Consider the following 15,943-nt stretch of genomic DNA (forward strand, 5'->3'; position numbering starts at 1 on the left):
CGTATCTTACTGCCATTACGGCGCCTTCCGTGACCACCAGGGGCGTACGTCGGCCCCACATGATGCCACCCCAAAACATCAGGGAACCTCCACCTTGCTGCACTCGCTGGACAGTGTGTCTAAGGCGTTCAGCCTGACTGGGTTGGCTCCAAACTGGGTTGTCGGGCCCATCTGTACCATGCTGCATGGTGTCGTGGTTGCAAAGATAGACCATGGACGTCGGAAGTGAAATTGCGCATCATGCAACCTATTGCGCACAGTTTGAGTCGTAACACGACGTTCTGTAGCTGCACGAAAAGCATTAATCTACATGGTGGTGTTGCTCTCAGGATTCCTTCGAACCATAATCCGTAGGTAGCGGTCATCCACTGCTGTAGTAGCCGTTGGGCGGTCTGAGCGAGGCATATCATCGACAGCTCCTGTCACTCTGTATCTCCTACATCTCCGAACAACATCGCTTTGGCTCACTTCGAGACGTCTGGACACTTCCCTTGTTGAGAGCCCTTCATCGCACAAAGTAACAATGCGGACGCGATCGAACCGTGGTACTGGCCGTCTTGGCATGGCTGAACTACAGAGAACACGAGCCGTGTACCTCCTTCCTGGTGGAATGACTGGAACTGATCGGCTGTCGGACCCCCTCCGTCTAATAGGCGCTGCTCATGCATCGTTGTTTACATCTTTGGGCGGGTTTAGTGACATCTCTGAACAGTCAAAGGCACTGTGTGTGTGATACAATATCCGCAGGCAGCGTCTATCTTCATGAGTTCTGGGAACCAGGGTGATGCAAAACCTTTTTTTTTTCTTTTTGTGCGTAGCAACAACGCATTTTTAGGAATTTTTTCGAAAGTCACTATTACCAGAGATATACTCAGCAATAGTTTACCGTCCCTAACCAGTTTTACGTGTTAGGTATGGGAAACTACTGTTACGTTATTAGTAAAAATATTATTACGAGTCTGGTAACAAAACTTTTACTGAGAAATTACTATGCATTAGTATTGTTAATACTTCACAATCAACTGATCACTTTCTCACTTGACTAATCTTCACCTGCGCACTTACTACCACCAGGACTTTTTACTTATTCTGCTTCTGAATGTAAACAAGCTTCCTATTCGGCGAGTAGTCCGTATTTATAACGCTGCGTACCGAAGATTCTCTGTACAAGAAAATGATAGAATATTCGCGGCTTTTCTCGAACATATGTCAGAGAGATTAACGTATCAAGATCACTAGAATGGCCGCGACTTTTCTTGTAGGTATGTGTGCCAGACAGATACGTATAAAATACGATGACGCGGACGCGCGTTGTACATAGGAAAGTACAACTACTCCATAACTCGATTCAGTGAAATCGACTGACGAAAGAAACGAACGAATTGGGTGCGGGTTGCCTGGCGGGAGTGGCGCCGGTGGCAATCATGGCGGCCCCGCAAGGGGGGGGGGGGGGGGGAGGGGGGTTAGTTGCTTGCTCATACAGCCACAGGAAGATGCACCCCCTCATTGCGTTAGAAATCATCGCAATTCGATAGTAGTTGACTGGCGGAACGTAATGTGGTCTGACAAATCACATATTTGCCTATACCGAAATGATGCATGTCACCGACGGCAAATGATGCATTTCATACTGAATGTGGGCAAGGTCCGTTTCAAGCTGGAGATGGGTCTGTGATGTTTAGGTGATGTTTTTATTATCGCGAATTGGGCCCCTCCACTGAGATGACGACTAACTTCAACCAGGATGTTTATTTAGACATTCTGAACGGTCGGGTGCTACCTTTCAGTCAACATTTGCATCATGAGTATACTGTTGATACCCCTATTTTACAAGACTAAAACAGAGTACATCGTGCTGGAAGAATATGTGACTGGTTTCCAGAACACTCCACACACTCTATTTCACCTCGACTGGCCTGCAAAATCACCTGACTGTAACCCCACAGAAACTCTCTGGAACATCAAAATATCCACGGGTGTCCTGCCGGTCTACAGTTTCCAACGGCCACAATATTTCGGCGATCTTACATGTCCCCATCATGAGGTGAACTGACGGACTGAGCTCCTGTGAACGTGCCGGTACGGAGATCCGTACGCTATGGCTGCTCAGGGGGAACTGGGTTCGGTCGCGGCGGCGGCCGATTTAAATACCCTCCGCCCGCGGCGCACTCCCTCCACCGTCCGCGCCCCGCGCCACGGTCGCGCGGTGGAACAGATTGCGACAGTGTCTAAGATGATGTCGGTGAGATGGCTCTGTCCGCCGTGGTCGTCTCAACTATACGTTTGCTCGATTTACTCTTGATTAACCCAATCGCTGGTTCCCAAGCCTTGCTAAGATTATAGCCACAGTCACGGTTTATGAGGTCGTCATTGGTTCCTGAAGAGGGGCAGCAGCCTTTTCAGTAGTTGCAAGGGCAACAGTCTGGATGATTGACTGATCTGGCCTTGTAACAATAACCAAAACGGCCTTGCTGTGCTGGTACTGCGAACGGCTGAAAGCAAGGGGAAACTACGGCAGCTTTACTGTATGATTAAATGATGATGGCGTCCTCTTGGGTAAAATATTCCGGAGGTAAAATAGTCCCCCATTCGGATCTCCGGGCGGGGACTACTCAAGAGGATATCGTTATCAGGAGAAAGAAAACTGGCGTTCTACGGATCGGAGCGCGGTATATCAGATCCCTTAATCGGGCAGGTTGGTTAGAAAATTTAAAAAGGGAAACGGATAGGTTAAAGTTAGATATTGTGGGAATTAGTGAAGTTCGGTGGCAGGAGGGACAAGACTTCTGGTCAGGTGACTACAGGGTTATAAACACAAAGTCAAATAGAGGTAATGCAGGAGTAGGTTTAATAATGAATAGGAAAATAGGAATGCGGGTAAGCTGCTACAAACAGCATAGTGAACGCATTATTGTGGCCAAGATAGATACGAAGCCCACACCTACTACAGTAGTACAAGTTTATATGCCAACTAGCTCTGCAGATGACGAAGAAATTGAAGAAATGTATGATGAAATAAAAGAAATTATTCAGATAGTGAAGGGAGACGAAAATTTAATAGTCATGGGTGACTGGAATTCGAGTGTAGGAAAAGGGAGAGAAGGAAACGTAGTAGGTGAATATGGATTGGGGCTAAGAAATGAAAGAGGAAGCCGCCTGATAGAATTTTGCACAGAGCACAACTTAATCATAGCTAACACTTGGTTTAAGAATCATGATAGAAGGTTGTATACATGGAAGAACCCTGGAGATACTAAAAGGTATCAGATAGATTATATAATGGTAAGACAGAGATTTAGGAACCAGGTTTTAAATTGTAAGACATTTCCAGGGGCAGATGTGGACTCTGACCACAATCTATTGGTTATGACCTGTAGATTAAAACTGAAGAAACTGCAAGAGGGTGGGAATTTAAGGAGATGGGACCTGGATAAACTGAAAGAACCAGAGGTTGTACAGAGTTTCAGGGAGACCAAAAGGGAACAACTGAAAGGAATGGGGGAAAGAAATACAGTAGAAGAAGAATGGGTAGCTCTGAGGGATGAAGTAGTGAAGGCAGCAGACGATCAAGTAGGTAAAAAGAAGAGGGTTAGTAGAAATCCTTGGGTAACAGAAGAAATATTGAATTTAATTGATGAAAGGAGAAAATATAAAAATGCAGTAAATGAAGCAGGCAAAAAGGAATACAAACGTCTCAAAAATGAGATCGACAGGAAGTGCAAAATGGCTAAGCAGGGATGGATAGAGGACAAATGTAAGGATGTAGAGGCTTATCTCACTAGGGGTAAGATAGATACTGCCTACAGGAAAATTAAAGAGACCTTTGGAGATAAGAGAACCACATGTACGAACATCAAGAGCTCAGATGGAAACCCAGTTCTAAGCAAAGAAGGGAAAGCAGAAAGGTGGAAGGAGTATATAGAGGGTCTATACAAGGGCGATGCACTTGAGGACAATATTATGGAAATGGAAGAGAATGTAGATGAAGATGAAATGGGAGATACGATACTGCGTGAAGAGTTTGACAGAGCACTGAAGGACCTGAGTCGAAACAAGGCCCCCGGAGTAGACAACATTCCATTGGAACTATTGACGGCCTTGGGAGAGCCAGTCCTGACAAAACTCTACCATCTCGTGAGCAATATGTATGAAACAGGCGAAATACCCTCAGACTTCAAGAAGAATATAATAATTCCAATCCCAAAGAAAGCAGGTGTTGACAGATGTGAAAATTACCGAGCAATCAGTTTAATAAGCCACAGCTGCAAAGTACTAACACGAATTCCTTACAGACGAATGGAAAAACTAGTAGAAGCCGACCTCGGGGTAGATCAGTTTGGATTCCGTAGAAATACTGGAACACGTGAGGCAATACTGAACTTACGACTTATCTTAGAAGAAAGATTAAGGAAAGGCAAACCTACGTTTCTAGCATTTGTAGACATAGAGAAAGTTTTTGACAATGTTGACTGGAATACTCTCTTTCAAATTCTAAAGGTGGCAGGGGTAAAAACAGGGAGCGAAAGGCTATTTACAACTTGTACAGAAATCAGATGGCAGTTATAAGAGTTGAGGGACATGAAAGGGAAGCAGTCGTTGGGAAGGGAGTGAGACAGGGTTGTAGCCTCTCCCCAATGTTATTCAATCTCTATATTGAGCAAGCAGTAAAGGAAACAAAAGAAAAATTTGGAGTAGGTATTAAAATCCATGGAGAAGAAATAAAAACTTTGAGGTTCGCCGATGGCATTGTAATTCTGTCAGAGACAGCAAAGGACTTGGAAGAGTAGTTGAACGGAATGGATGGTGTCTTGAAGGGAGGATATAAGATGAACATCAACAAAAGCAAAACGAGGATAATGGAATGTAGTCGAGTTAAGTCGGGTGATGCTGAGGGTATTAGATTAGGAAATGAGACACTTAAAGTAGTAAAGGAGTTTTGCTATTTGGGGAGCAAAATAACTGATGATGGTCGAAGTAGAGAGGATATAAAATGTAGACTGGCAATGGCAAGGAAAGCGTTTCTGAAGAAGAGAAATTTGTTAACATCGAGTATAGATTTAAGTGTCAGGAAGTTATTTCTGAAAGTATTTGTATGGAGTGTAGCCATGTATGGAAGTGAAACATGGACGGTAAATAGTTTGGACAAGAAGAGAATAGAAGGTTTGAAATGTGGTGCTACAGAAGAATGCTGAAGATTAGATGGGTAGATCACATAACTAATGAGGAAGTATTGAATAGGATTGGGGAGAAGAGAAGTTTGTGGCACAACTTGACCAGAAGAAGGGGTCGGTTGGTAGGACATGTTCTGAGCATCAAGGGATCACCAATTTAGTATTGGAGGGCAGCGTGGAGGGTAAAAATCATAGGGGGAGACCAAGAGATGAATACACTAAGCAGATTCAGAAGGATGTAGGTTGCAGTAGGTACTGGGAGATGAAGAAGCTTGCACAGGATAGAGTAGAATGGAGAGCTGCATCAAACCAGTCTCAGGACTGAAGACCACAACAACAACAACAACAACAAGTGATGCTTGTAACGATTTCTCCACAAGTGATCAATTTTTTGTGAGGTAAGCTTATTTTATTAAAAAGGTTGAATTCAATTTGATTACCAGCGGAAAGGATATGTCTGTGACCTCTGCAAATAGCAAAGGTATAGAACTAATGCTAGATTGTTCAAAAAACTTTGTGAAAATTGTTTGAAGTGATTTTCATATTGGCTCATGCACTCTGGCATGCCAGATAACACATCACATAACTTGGTAACCAGCCACTTGGACTCTTTTTCCTCACAGCATCTGCCATGTGCAGAATTGCCTCTACGAATAAACTATGTATCGGTATGCGACACGCTTACTAGCGTGGTGGCACCTGGGAGCTGAGTGGTGTGGCGCGGCGGCTCACCTGTGGCCTGCAGCTTCCAGAGGAAGTCCAGCCGGTAGGTGGCCTCGGTCTGCTGCGCGTGGATCACCAGCGCCGCCAGGCAGCCCAGCAGCACCACCACCAGCAGGTAGCGCGAAGGCAGCTCGTCGTCCGGCCGCGTCCGCGTGCTGAAACTGCCGCCACAGTGGGGTGAGCGAGCGCACCAGAAGGGAGGACAACAACGTGCTTCAGTTGCCAGTTCCCAAGCAGAAATTGTTCTGCTCGTATTCAGGGTTAAATGAAAATTAATTGATGCAGTAGTAACAAAACATATGGTGCATGGAACTTGTGGTGCACTTAACCAAAATTCTGTGTGAATGAGAGATGACAAAACTGCAAAAAACTTGCTAAAGATAAATTTAGTTGGCCCGTGACTTTGAAGCTTGCACTAGTCTTGAAAAAGTAAAATATATTTATAAATATGAATGTAAAAGATATGATAGTGCAACTATAGAAGTTGGCAGTCAAAAAACACATGGGAATGAAGAAGTTGAAATTGAAGTGGTCAATTTTGTGAACAGCCATGTCAAGCGTTGTGGCATATTAGTGAATTTCCAAATCATTTTCAGTTGCACACCGTCATTGATCTTGACATTCATTTACAACTGATACATAGGGTTTACTTCAGAATAGGAGAAGAATGAGAAGCAGTGGAAAATGTGGAAAAACCGAATTACTATCATTCTTTGTATTAAATGAAACCCCAGATGACTGGACAACCTTGGCCTCATCAGACGAGTCCACATTTTAGTTGGTAAGACCTGATGGAGCGAGTGTGGCACAGAGAGTCTACGAAGCCATGGACCCAAGTTGTCAACAAGGCACTGTGCAAACTGGTGATGGCTCCATAACGGTGTGGGCTGTGTTTACATGGAATGGACTGTGGTCCATTGAACCGACCAGTGGCTGGAAATGTTTATGTATGGCTGGTTGGGGACCATTTCAAGCCATTTATGCAGTTCGTGTTCCCAAACAACGATGGAATTTTTGTGGATAACACTGGACAATGACGCGAGGCCACAGTCGTTAGCGATTGGTTTGACTAACATCCTGGACAGTTCGAGCGAATGATTTGGCCACCCAGATCGCCCGACGTGAATGCCATAGAGCATTTATGGGACGTAATCGAGAGGGCAGTTGGAGCACAAAATGCTACACCAGTAACACTTTCGCAATTATGGACGACTATAGAGGCCGCATGGCTCAATATTTCTGCAGGCGACTTCCAACGAGTTGTTGAGTCCATGGCACCTCGAGCTGCTGCAGTTCGCAAGCCAAAAGCACATCCGACACGATATAATGAGGTATCCCATGACTTACGTCACCTCTGAGTATTTTACATAATAAATGAAATCATTAGAGAAAAAATTAACTTTGAAATGATTGGATGCTAGATATGCTCAAAGATATTTCTGTTATCATGAAATTCAGTGTTCCAAATCAGCATTGGTCAATGTTTCAGCTCGAATTTATAAACACAGTCGAAATTTTGCGAGTACATGGAAATATGAAAAGTAAAGAAAACAGATTCTGAACTAAAATAAAATAAGAAATATGCGCTGTTGCCATACTATTCTTGACCACTACATTGGGTGCAAGTTAATGCAAGATCCCATCTGCAGTTGACACCACAAAAGCCTTGAGGTATGTGTTTAAGGTATGGTAAGAAATTCCTCGGGCTTACAGTTGTTATACGTAATTAGGCAGCCTAGTAGAATTTGTACCGAATGTAGTCGTCACATGACTGAAAAATGAAACAATTAAGGAGTCCTGGTACTCCAAAGTAGCTGAAACTCCAACATGATAAAAATTTTATCGGTCGAAAAAGAACGAGACAGGAGAACAAATACAATCTTCCATGGGTAGTACACTCAGTCTACGAGCCACATGGACATACAGATTACGACGCCATGTTGCAGTAGTTTACCTGAGCGCATCAGGCCCGAGAGGTTGTGCGGAACCTGTTGATTTCGTGACCAAATCAGTTTACTATCTTGATGCTCATTAGTCGCGACAGTTAGATACATCAGAATTGCGATGGTAACTCACAATTACGATAACATCTGGTCCACAAACGTCTCTGTGGTAGCACTTGTTAGCAACATTTTTGGTATGAAGAAAGTGAATGCTTTCTTTGCTGTGTGGCGAGTACTGAATGCCGAAATGAAATCACTTTTTGGCCATCAGGCTAAATGTTCTTGTGATACACTACCCTCTATACAGGTGCTCAAAAATTACCGTTACAATCTTCTAGGGATTGTAGAGGGGTGTGAGTATATAATATTTTGAATAGGAATCCATGTCCGGAAACGTATTGTTTCCGTGCTGCAGCCGTTTAAAAACTTGTCTGCCAGATAGATATGCAACAGCATACTCACTGTAGGGGTTGGTTACGGCTGCAGTCATTTGATGTCCATCCTACGTCTCTGAAGTGGTTCGTGCCTCATTCAGGCGTCTGTGAATAATAAAGCAATACGGTTGAGTGCACGTTTGCAAAATACACGGACATGATCCTTCTGAATGGCGAAGCTCACGCTAATGCGAGAGCTGCTCGTCACTTTCAACAAGATCGTTCTCCACAACGTCCCAATCCATCGCATACCCTTTTCGCCACAAGGCAGCAACAGCTTTGAGAAAGGGGTACCTTCACCGTCAGCAGGCGCGACTGCGGTGCTCCAAGGAGATGCCGGGCACCCGAGCTAGAAGAGGCCGTGGTGGACCACGTTGAAGAGAAGTCGTGGACGACTACACGAGCAACTTCTTTGGATGTTCATGAGAGGAACTATGAAACAAGTTAGGTACCGGGTCGCGCTTAACTAATTATTCGTAAAAGTGGTCGCATTGCCAACATGTTGTCAAATGCTTATGTAGCACGGAAACGGCACTTTTCTGCAAATGGGTTCCAATTCAAAATATTGTCTATCCGTTCCCCTCTAGGTGTCCTCTATTTGTACCGATATTTCCAAACACCCTGTATATTGCAAACTTCGAAAATGCTGGTGATCTTTATCAAACAACTGTCCTGACGCGACGTATCGCCGCAAATCGGAAAGTAAATATTTTTAGCCACTATTGCTTGCATTTATTTTTAGTCTTATGCTACTCATTTCTTTAATTCTGAGGACTTTCTTGCTGTTTACATTTGAGAATACTATCATGACACCGTCTCTTTTTTTCAGGCAGCCTACACGAAATACGTAGGCTGCAGTAAGCACAGAAAAAAAGAAACATCATTACATGGAAAGTTAATCTGGTATAGATATTTTGAAATTAAAGTTGGATTCAGTGGCAAATTATCTTCCACAAACAGAGTATCTCCTTCTTGTAACTATAACGGATTATTTTGTCGACTAGTGAATTGTTCGACGTCATAGTGTTGCGTAACATCACTGAAGAGACACTCTCTCGCTCACCCCAAATTATGATGTTAGATTTCTGAAATCATCTTTTTTCCATGATTTTTTGTGTGCGGTGCTTCCTTGCGGAACAAATGCTCGCAGCCGGTCCATTAAACACAGTTTGTCTACAGTAAGATAACTTTTGCTGCTCATTTCAGTTATTTCAAATTTAATGAATGTGCTAATATTGTTGTAAATGTATTCGTGGGTCTCTGTGAAGCAATACATGTCGTTAGTAGTGTCTGTAAGTCGACTGTCGGTTGAGAAGAATTGTGCTGTTCCCTTCTGTCTTTAGTTTTAACCATGGTTGATCACCTCGGTGTAATATAGCTTGAGGCTAAGAAGGGTATTAGTATTAACCCTAGCAATACCAATGCACTTTCAATAACGGAGTGATATATTCTACACCAATTCATTGTGGACAGGAGTGGGAGGGGGAAAAGGGGGGTACTTTATGTCCACTACAGAAAAGGGGAAAAAATGACAGATACAAATTTCGTTATTTGTTGTTGAGTTTTATTGACAACATGCTCTTCGTGAAATGTAAACTTTCACAGACGGAAATCTCACAATTCATAAAATGTTCCAGGCTGTTATGCCACGGACGAATAGATGTCTCTTTAAAATCTGATCTTTCGTCCCCATCTGTGGAGGACATTTTCAAGGCAGGTTGCAGCTTTGTTGAATGTCCTCTTTACACCCTGGCTCAGTTGCAAGCCAAAGTGTGAACGGGACATTCAACAAAGCTACAATCACCCTTGAAAATGTCCTCCACAGATGAGGACAAAGCATCAGGTTTTAAAGTGAAATACATTCGATCATGGTATAATACCACAGAACATTTTATTAATTGTAACATTGTTTCTAAAGTGATACCGATGAATATATAGAGTTCAGAAGGTGAAAATACCTCTTAATACAATTATTTACTAAACAAGACATTGACTTCAAGAAGTAACATCTACTGCTAAATGTTGGAGGGGGAGAAGGGTGGAGGCAGGATGGAGAGAGAATTTATGACCACCTGAGTTACACATAATTCTTTGGTCAAGCTGATCTGAAAAAAAATTTAAACAGTTTTAGAAACTAGGTGAAGCATTCATTAAAAACTCAATTTTAAAATGTAAAGTACCCATTTAGATTACAATATTTAAAAAAACATGGGCATAAATCACCCTCCCCGACCCATCTACACTCCACAAATACTATTGCCAGGAAAAAATCCTGCAGTTGGTGAAGAATCTAGTGCTGTGGAGCAAGAGTGTTCATTTCTAGAAACCCTGCTGTATGTGGAGACCGTTTGCAGAGACTCACCTGGCATGGAGTGTCAGCAGACCGAGGTAGCCAAAGCAGATGCACGAGAGCACCAGCAGCTTGGCCAGGCTGATGAGGATCTGGTAGACGGCGCACATCACCATCGCCATCATCACGCACAGCGTCAGGAACTGCAACATGGTGGGAGATGGGATGTACGGTGAAAAGGTGATGGAGCCTACATGAGAGGTGTACAGGCTACTGCTGACCATTAAATTAGAAACGCCGGTAAAGTTGCCGAGTAATGCAGATTTTGCAAGTAAATAATATTTATGAGAATATCTGATTAAAATTGTAAGGCATTTTGCGAAATTTAGAACACAGAGCAAGAGACTGTCGAGATGACCTCATCTTGGGTGTCAGACAAGTGCACAGAATTCTGTGCTGTTTCAGTTTATACAGGCTGAGTCAAGAAGGATTTTACAACTTTGGAATGATATAGATATTTATTGAGATAGCTAACAGAATTGGTACATGTCTCATTTTGCAGTTAATATCAAGTTTGATACAAATAGTGCATCAGTACCCCAATGTTCTTGATAAACCTGCTTCATCGATAAATAATGCATCTTTTCATTATAGGATAGCTCATCCAAATTGGAAGGTCTTAAACTTTTGTCATCTTCATCAACTATTTAAACAATCTTACAATATTTAAGCGTATATAAATAAAGGTGCTTCTACTATTTACAAAAAATGACCAAGTGGTGAAGTAGTGTTATTTGTTGGCAATCTAATATATATGACGAATTTACATTCATTACAATTAATGCCAGGATATCTAAAGCTACCACCTAGTACAGGATTAAATCAAGATTTAAATTAGATGGTGTACTCAATACATTTTCATGTAGAAAGTTTTTATTCTTTGATTTTTTCTCTATGCACAATTGGATGAATATCGTTTTAAAATTAAAATGTGAGGCACTATAAACAGACAATTTTCAGAATTATCTGCAGGAATAAATTCTGTGTTTAGATATATTAGTAAGATGATGTGTTTTTTTCAAGGATAGTACATTCTGTGAATATAATGAATTCGCAAAAAAGTATTTAGAGCAGGTACTGCTGACTTATTTTTGTTTGCTAGTGACTGCAATAAATTTTCAGCATTAGCTTGGGAGCTAATAAAAATATTCAAAGATGGATTACAAAAACTAAAACATACAAATTTCTAAACTTTTCTATTAATTTTTTTCTAGTAAAATGGAAGAAGCAAGATGTATGAACCAGCAGCTAAAGCAGTCTTCGGATTGGATGCAGTCCAAAGACAGCACCAGCTGTTATCTGCTAAACTGAGAAGTCAATTTTACTTCGCAGAAAAACACAAAAGTTCGTTATAGGACAATGTATATTATTATGTTAATCACTTGAAATGGCTTCTGAGTAGGGACATTTGAAGATATTGTTGTCAATGAAAAATGATGGAAAGGATCAAATTGAAGGTGCAAAAATGTGCTGTCAAGAAATTGAAGATTTAGATAGTTTTTATCCAAACCTATAACGCAAATGCAAACATTCAGCTACTTGTAAGAATTGTCATCTGTAAAATATCAACAATAAGAAATCTGTATGTGATAAGTCAAATTAATTTCAAATTCATATGAAATTTTATTTTTAATACATATGATACTTAAATGGAGTAGTTCACGATTTCTCAACTGCATGATGACTGTAGAAGAAATAATTTGACTGGAGGTAGTAAATTAAGTAAAGCTGCTCTAATTACATGTATTAATATTTATTGTTGGAAACTGTTATCTTATTCTAAGATTGGAAATGATGAAATTTTTCAAAATACTGAAAATAAACCATTCAAAGAAATATTTCCTTGTTCTGCTAATGTATTTGAGAAATCAAGAGACAGAAGAACAGATAGAAATTATCTATTTGATGAAACATTTTCTGACAGACTACTGACAGTAAATAACGAAAGTAATCTGGAGTTAATTGTCCTAATTTTTCTTGAATAAATCAAAGCCCAAAAGTTCTGATTATAGGGAAAATATATCTAAAATTTCACTGTGGATAGAAATTAAATTTCAATTGTTTTTGTGACTACAAAATGCAGACAAGTAAAAATATTGTGGAATTTACATTTCAAATACAAAACTATAAAATCAGTAGAGTAAGAGAGAGTTAATTAAGAAAGTGAGAGAGGGAAACAAAATATTTTATCAAGAACATTGAATTTTCTAGATCATGATTCTGATTGAACATTGAACATTTTACTAGCTTGCAATTAGTAATTGATAGATATGTTCCATTAAGAGGCTCATCTTACATCCAAAAAATGAAAAATTAAAAATGCATTAGTGTACTAAATATTTATCAAAATTTAGGCTATTAAACACGCTTTGTTTCCTGCAGGTAAGAATGCAGATAGCATCGCAAAATACAGAAATGTTGATTGTGATACTGATCAGAAACTTGAAAATCTTGAATACATGTGGTGGTTGACATTAGTCCAAAAATTGAGATTTAAATTAATGTATTTATTAGTGTTAATTAATTTGATGAAAAGTATCAAGAACATCCATTAAAAATAACGAAATGTAAGAGAGAGAGAGAGAGAGACATATATATTTATTTCATCTAAAAAATGGCGAACATTCACATTACTTCCACGTAAAAATATATATAGGCTTCTTTTGAGGCAAATTACACAACAGAAGAAGCAAAATCCATTTGAGATACATGTTTGTTCCACTTAAACAGGAAGGTGGAATTAGTCATGTATCAAACAGCTTAGTTAACAAACCATTAAAAGTAGACTTACCAAATAAAGGTCCATATGTTGGTTTTCAAAATTATCGGTGTACATATAAAGTTCCATTTGGTATTTATGCAGATTCTGAGATTTTTTTATCAAAGATGGACAATTGTCAATCAAATCCAGAAAAATCATATTTAATGAACCATCAGAAATATAAACCAAGTGATTCCCATTGTTATATTAAATAAATAAATGGCCACTACAAGAATTTAGTCACATATTGAGAACAAAATCGTCACAAAAATTCTTGGTAAATATGAAAAAAGATAGTGAAGAATTTGGAAAAAATTATTTTGAAATTGAAGAAATGAGACCATTAACATCTGAAGTTTAGTCAAGACACATAAGATTTAATATATATGCTTGTTATATATACATTATTATACAAAAAAGTAAAAATTTAACAGGAAAGTACATCAATCTGTTGTATAAGAGATCTCATTTATAACTGAAGAATCCTAGTTTTGTACCGATTTATTTACATAATGTCTCACAATATGATTCTCATCTCTTCAAAAAATAACTCAATTATGATAACAAAGCATCTGGGAAAAACTTTCTAATGTTTCGCATGTGATCCTTCCTCCTTGATGAAAGAATTGAAGATTTGCAGATGAGATTTACTGAAAAATGTAAATTTATGGATTCAAGTCTTGACTTTCATCAAGTTTGAGGAAGGATCACATGCGAAACATTAGAAAGTGTTTCCCAGATGATTTATTCAATCTAGTGATTATAAAAGGCGACTATCCATATGATTACATGGGTTCTTGGAAGAAATTTGAAGAGACACAGCTTCTATCAAATGAAGCATTTTACAGTAAACTGAATGACTGTGAAAAGTGATCAATATGATCACCATGTGAAAGTAGCTTAGGAAAAATTTAATATCAATATATGTTTAAAAATTTCCGAAAAACATGTGTAAAATGTATAATTGGAATGATTCTTGGTTTATCTTGAGACGCAATGCAAAAAGTGCTAGCACAACTACTAGAATTATATATGGTTATGACATTACTCTAGTAATAGAAAAAGGAGTAAGAGGTGACATATCGCAGTGATGTAAAAGATATGTGAAAGCAAATAACAAATATATGAAAGATTATGAGGTACAAAAGATATCCCATTATTTAATGTATTTAGATGCAACAGTCCATAAGGCTATGCTATGACTCAATATTTGCTATATAGAGAATTTAAATGTGATTATCCAGATAATTTTGATACTAGAAAAACAAGTGGAATGTTAGACACTTCCCAAGTTGGCTAAATATTTAAAGTATGAGTAGATTTAGTCTATCCTAGAGAACTCAATGATCTACAAAAAGCTATACCATTAGCTCCTCAAAATAAAATTGTGCATGGAACTAAAGAAAGTAAGCTGTTGACTACTTTTGCTAACAAGTGTAATTGTGTACTGGTTTTAAGAAAGAAGATAACAGAAATACACAGAGTCTTAAAATTTAAACAATGTGATTGGTTAAAGAAATACACTCCTGGAAATGGAAAAAAGAACACATTGACACCGGTGTGTCAGACCCACCATACTTGCTCCGGACACTGCGAGAGGGCTGTACAAGCAATGATCACACGCACGGCACAGCGGACACACCAGGAACCGCGGTGTTGGCCGTCGAATGGCGCTAGCTGCGCAGCATTTGTGCACCGCCGCCGTCAGTGTCAGCCAGTTTGCCGTGGCATACGGAGCTCCATCGCAGTCTTTAACACTGGTAGCATGCCGCGACAGCGTGGACGTGAACCGTATGTGCAGTTGACGGACTTTGAGCGAGGGCGTATAGTGGGCATGCGGGAGGCCGGCTGGACGTACCGCCGAATTGCTCAACACGTGGGGCGTGAGGTCTCCACAGTACATCGATGTTGTCGCCAGTGGTCGGCGGAAGGTGCACGTGCCCGTCGACCTGGGACCGGACCGCAGCGACGCACGGATGCACGCCAAGACCATAGGATCCTATGCAGTGCCGTAGGGGACCGCACCGCCACTTCCCAGCAAATTAGGGACACTGTTGCTCCTGGGGTATCGGCGAGGACCATTCGCAACCGTCTCCATGAAGCTGGGCTACGGTCCCGCACACCATTAGGCCGTCTTCTGCTCATGCCCCAACATCGTGCAGCCCGCCTCCAGTGGTGTCGCGACAGGCGTGAATGGAGGGACGAATGGAGACGTGTCGTCTTCAGCGATGAGAGTCGCTTCTGCCTTGGTGCCAATGATGGTCGTATGCGTGTTTGGCGCTGTGCAGGTGAGCGCCACAATCAGGACTGCATACGACCGAGGCACACAGGGCCAACACCCGGCATCATGGTGTGGGGAGCGATCTCCTACACTGGCCGTACACCACTGGTGATCGTCGAGGGGACACTGAATAGTGCACGGTACATCCAAACCGTCATCGAACCCATCGCTCTACCATTCCTAGACCGGCAAGGGAACTTGCTGTTCCAACAGGACAATGCACGTCCACATGTATCCCGTGCCACCCAACGTGCTCTAGAAGGTGTAAGTCAACTACCCT

The 15,943-nt window shown here is 40.8% G+C and overlaps 1 protein-coding gene across 1 annotated transcript in view; it reads right to left on the bottom strand.

Annotated features, from left to right (window-relative positions):
- Positions 1-15,943, bottom strand: part of LOC124554047 (adenylate cyclase type 5-like) — a 589,866-nt gene that overhangs the window by 148,579 nt on the left and 425,344 nt on the right. The window contains exons 14-15 of the mRNA XM_047128083.1: positions 10,634-10,764; positions 5,904-6,049 (exon numbers count right to left, since the gene is read on the bottom strand). Of these exons, the coding sequence (XP_046984039.1) occupies positions 5,904-6,049; positions 10,634-10,764 (277 nt within the window). The remainder of the gene's footprint in view (positions 1-5,903; positions 6,050-10,633; positions 10,765-15,943) is intronic.

This window comes from Schistocerca americana, chromosome 11 (assembly GCF_021461395.2).
Source record: "Schistocerca americana isolate TAMUIC-IGC-003095 chromosome 11, iqSchAmer2.1, whole genome shotgun sequence".
NCBI classification, from domain to species: Eukaryota; Metazoa; Arthropoda; class Insecta; order Orthoptera; family Acrididae; genus Schistocerca; species Schistocerca americana.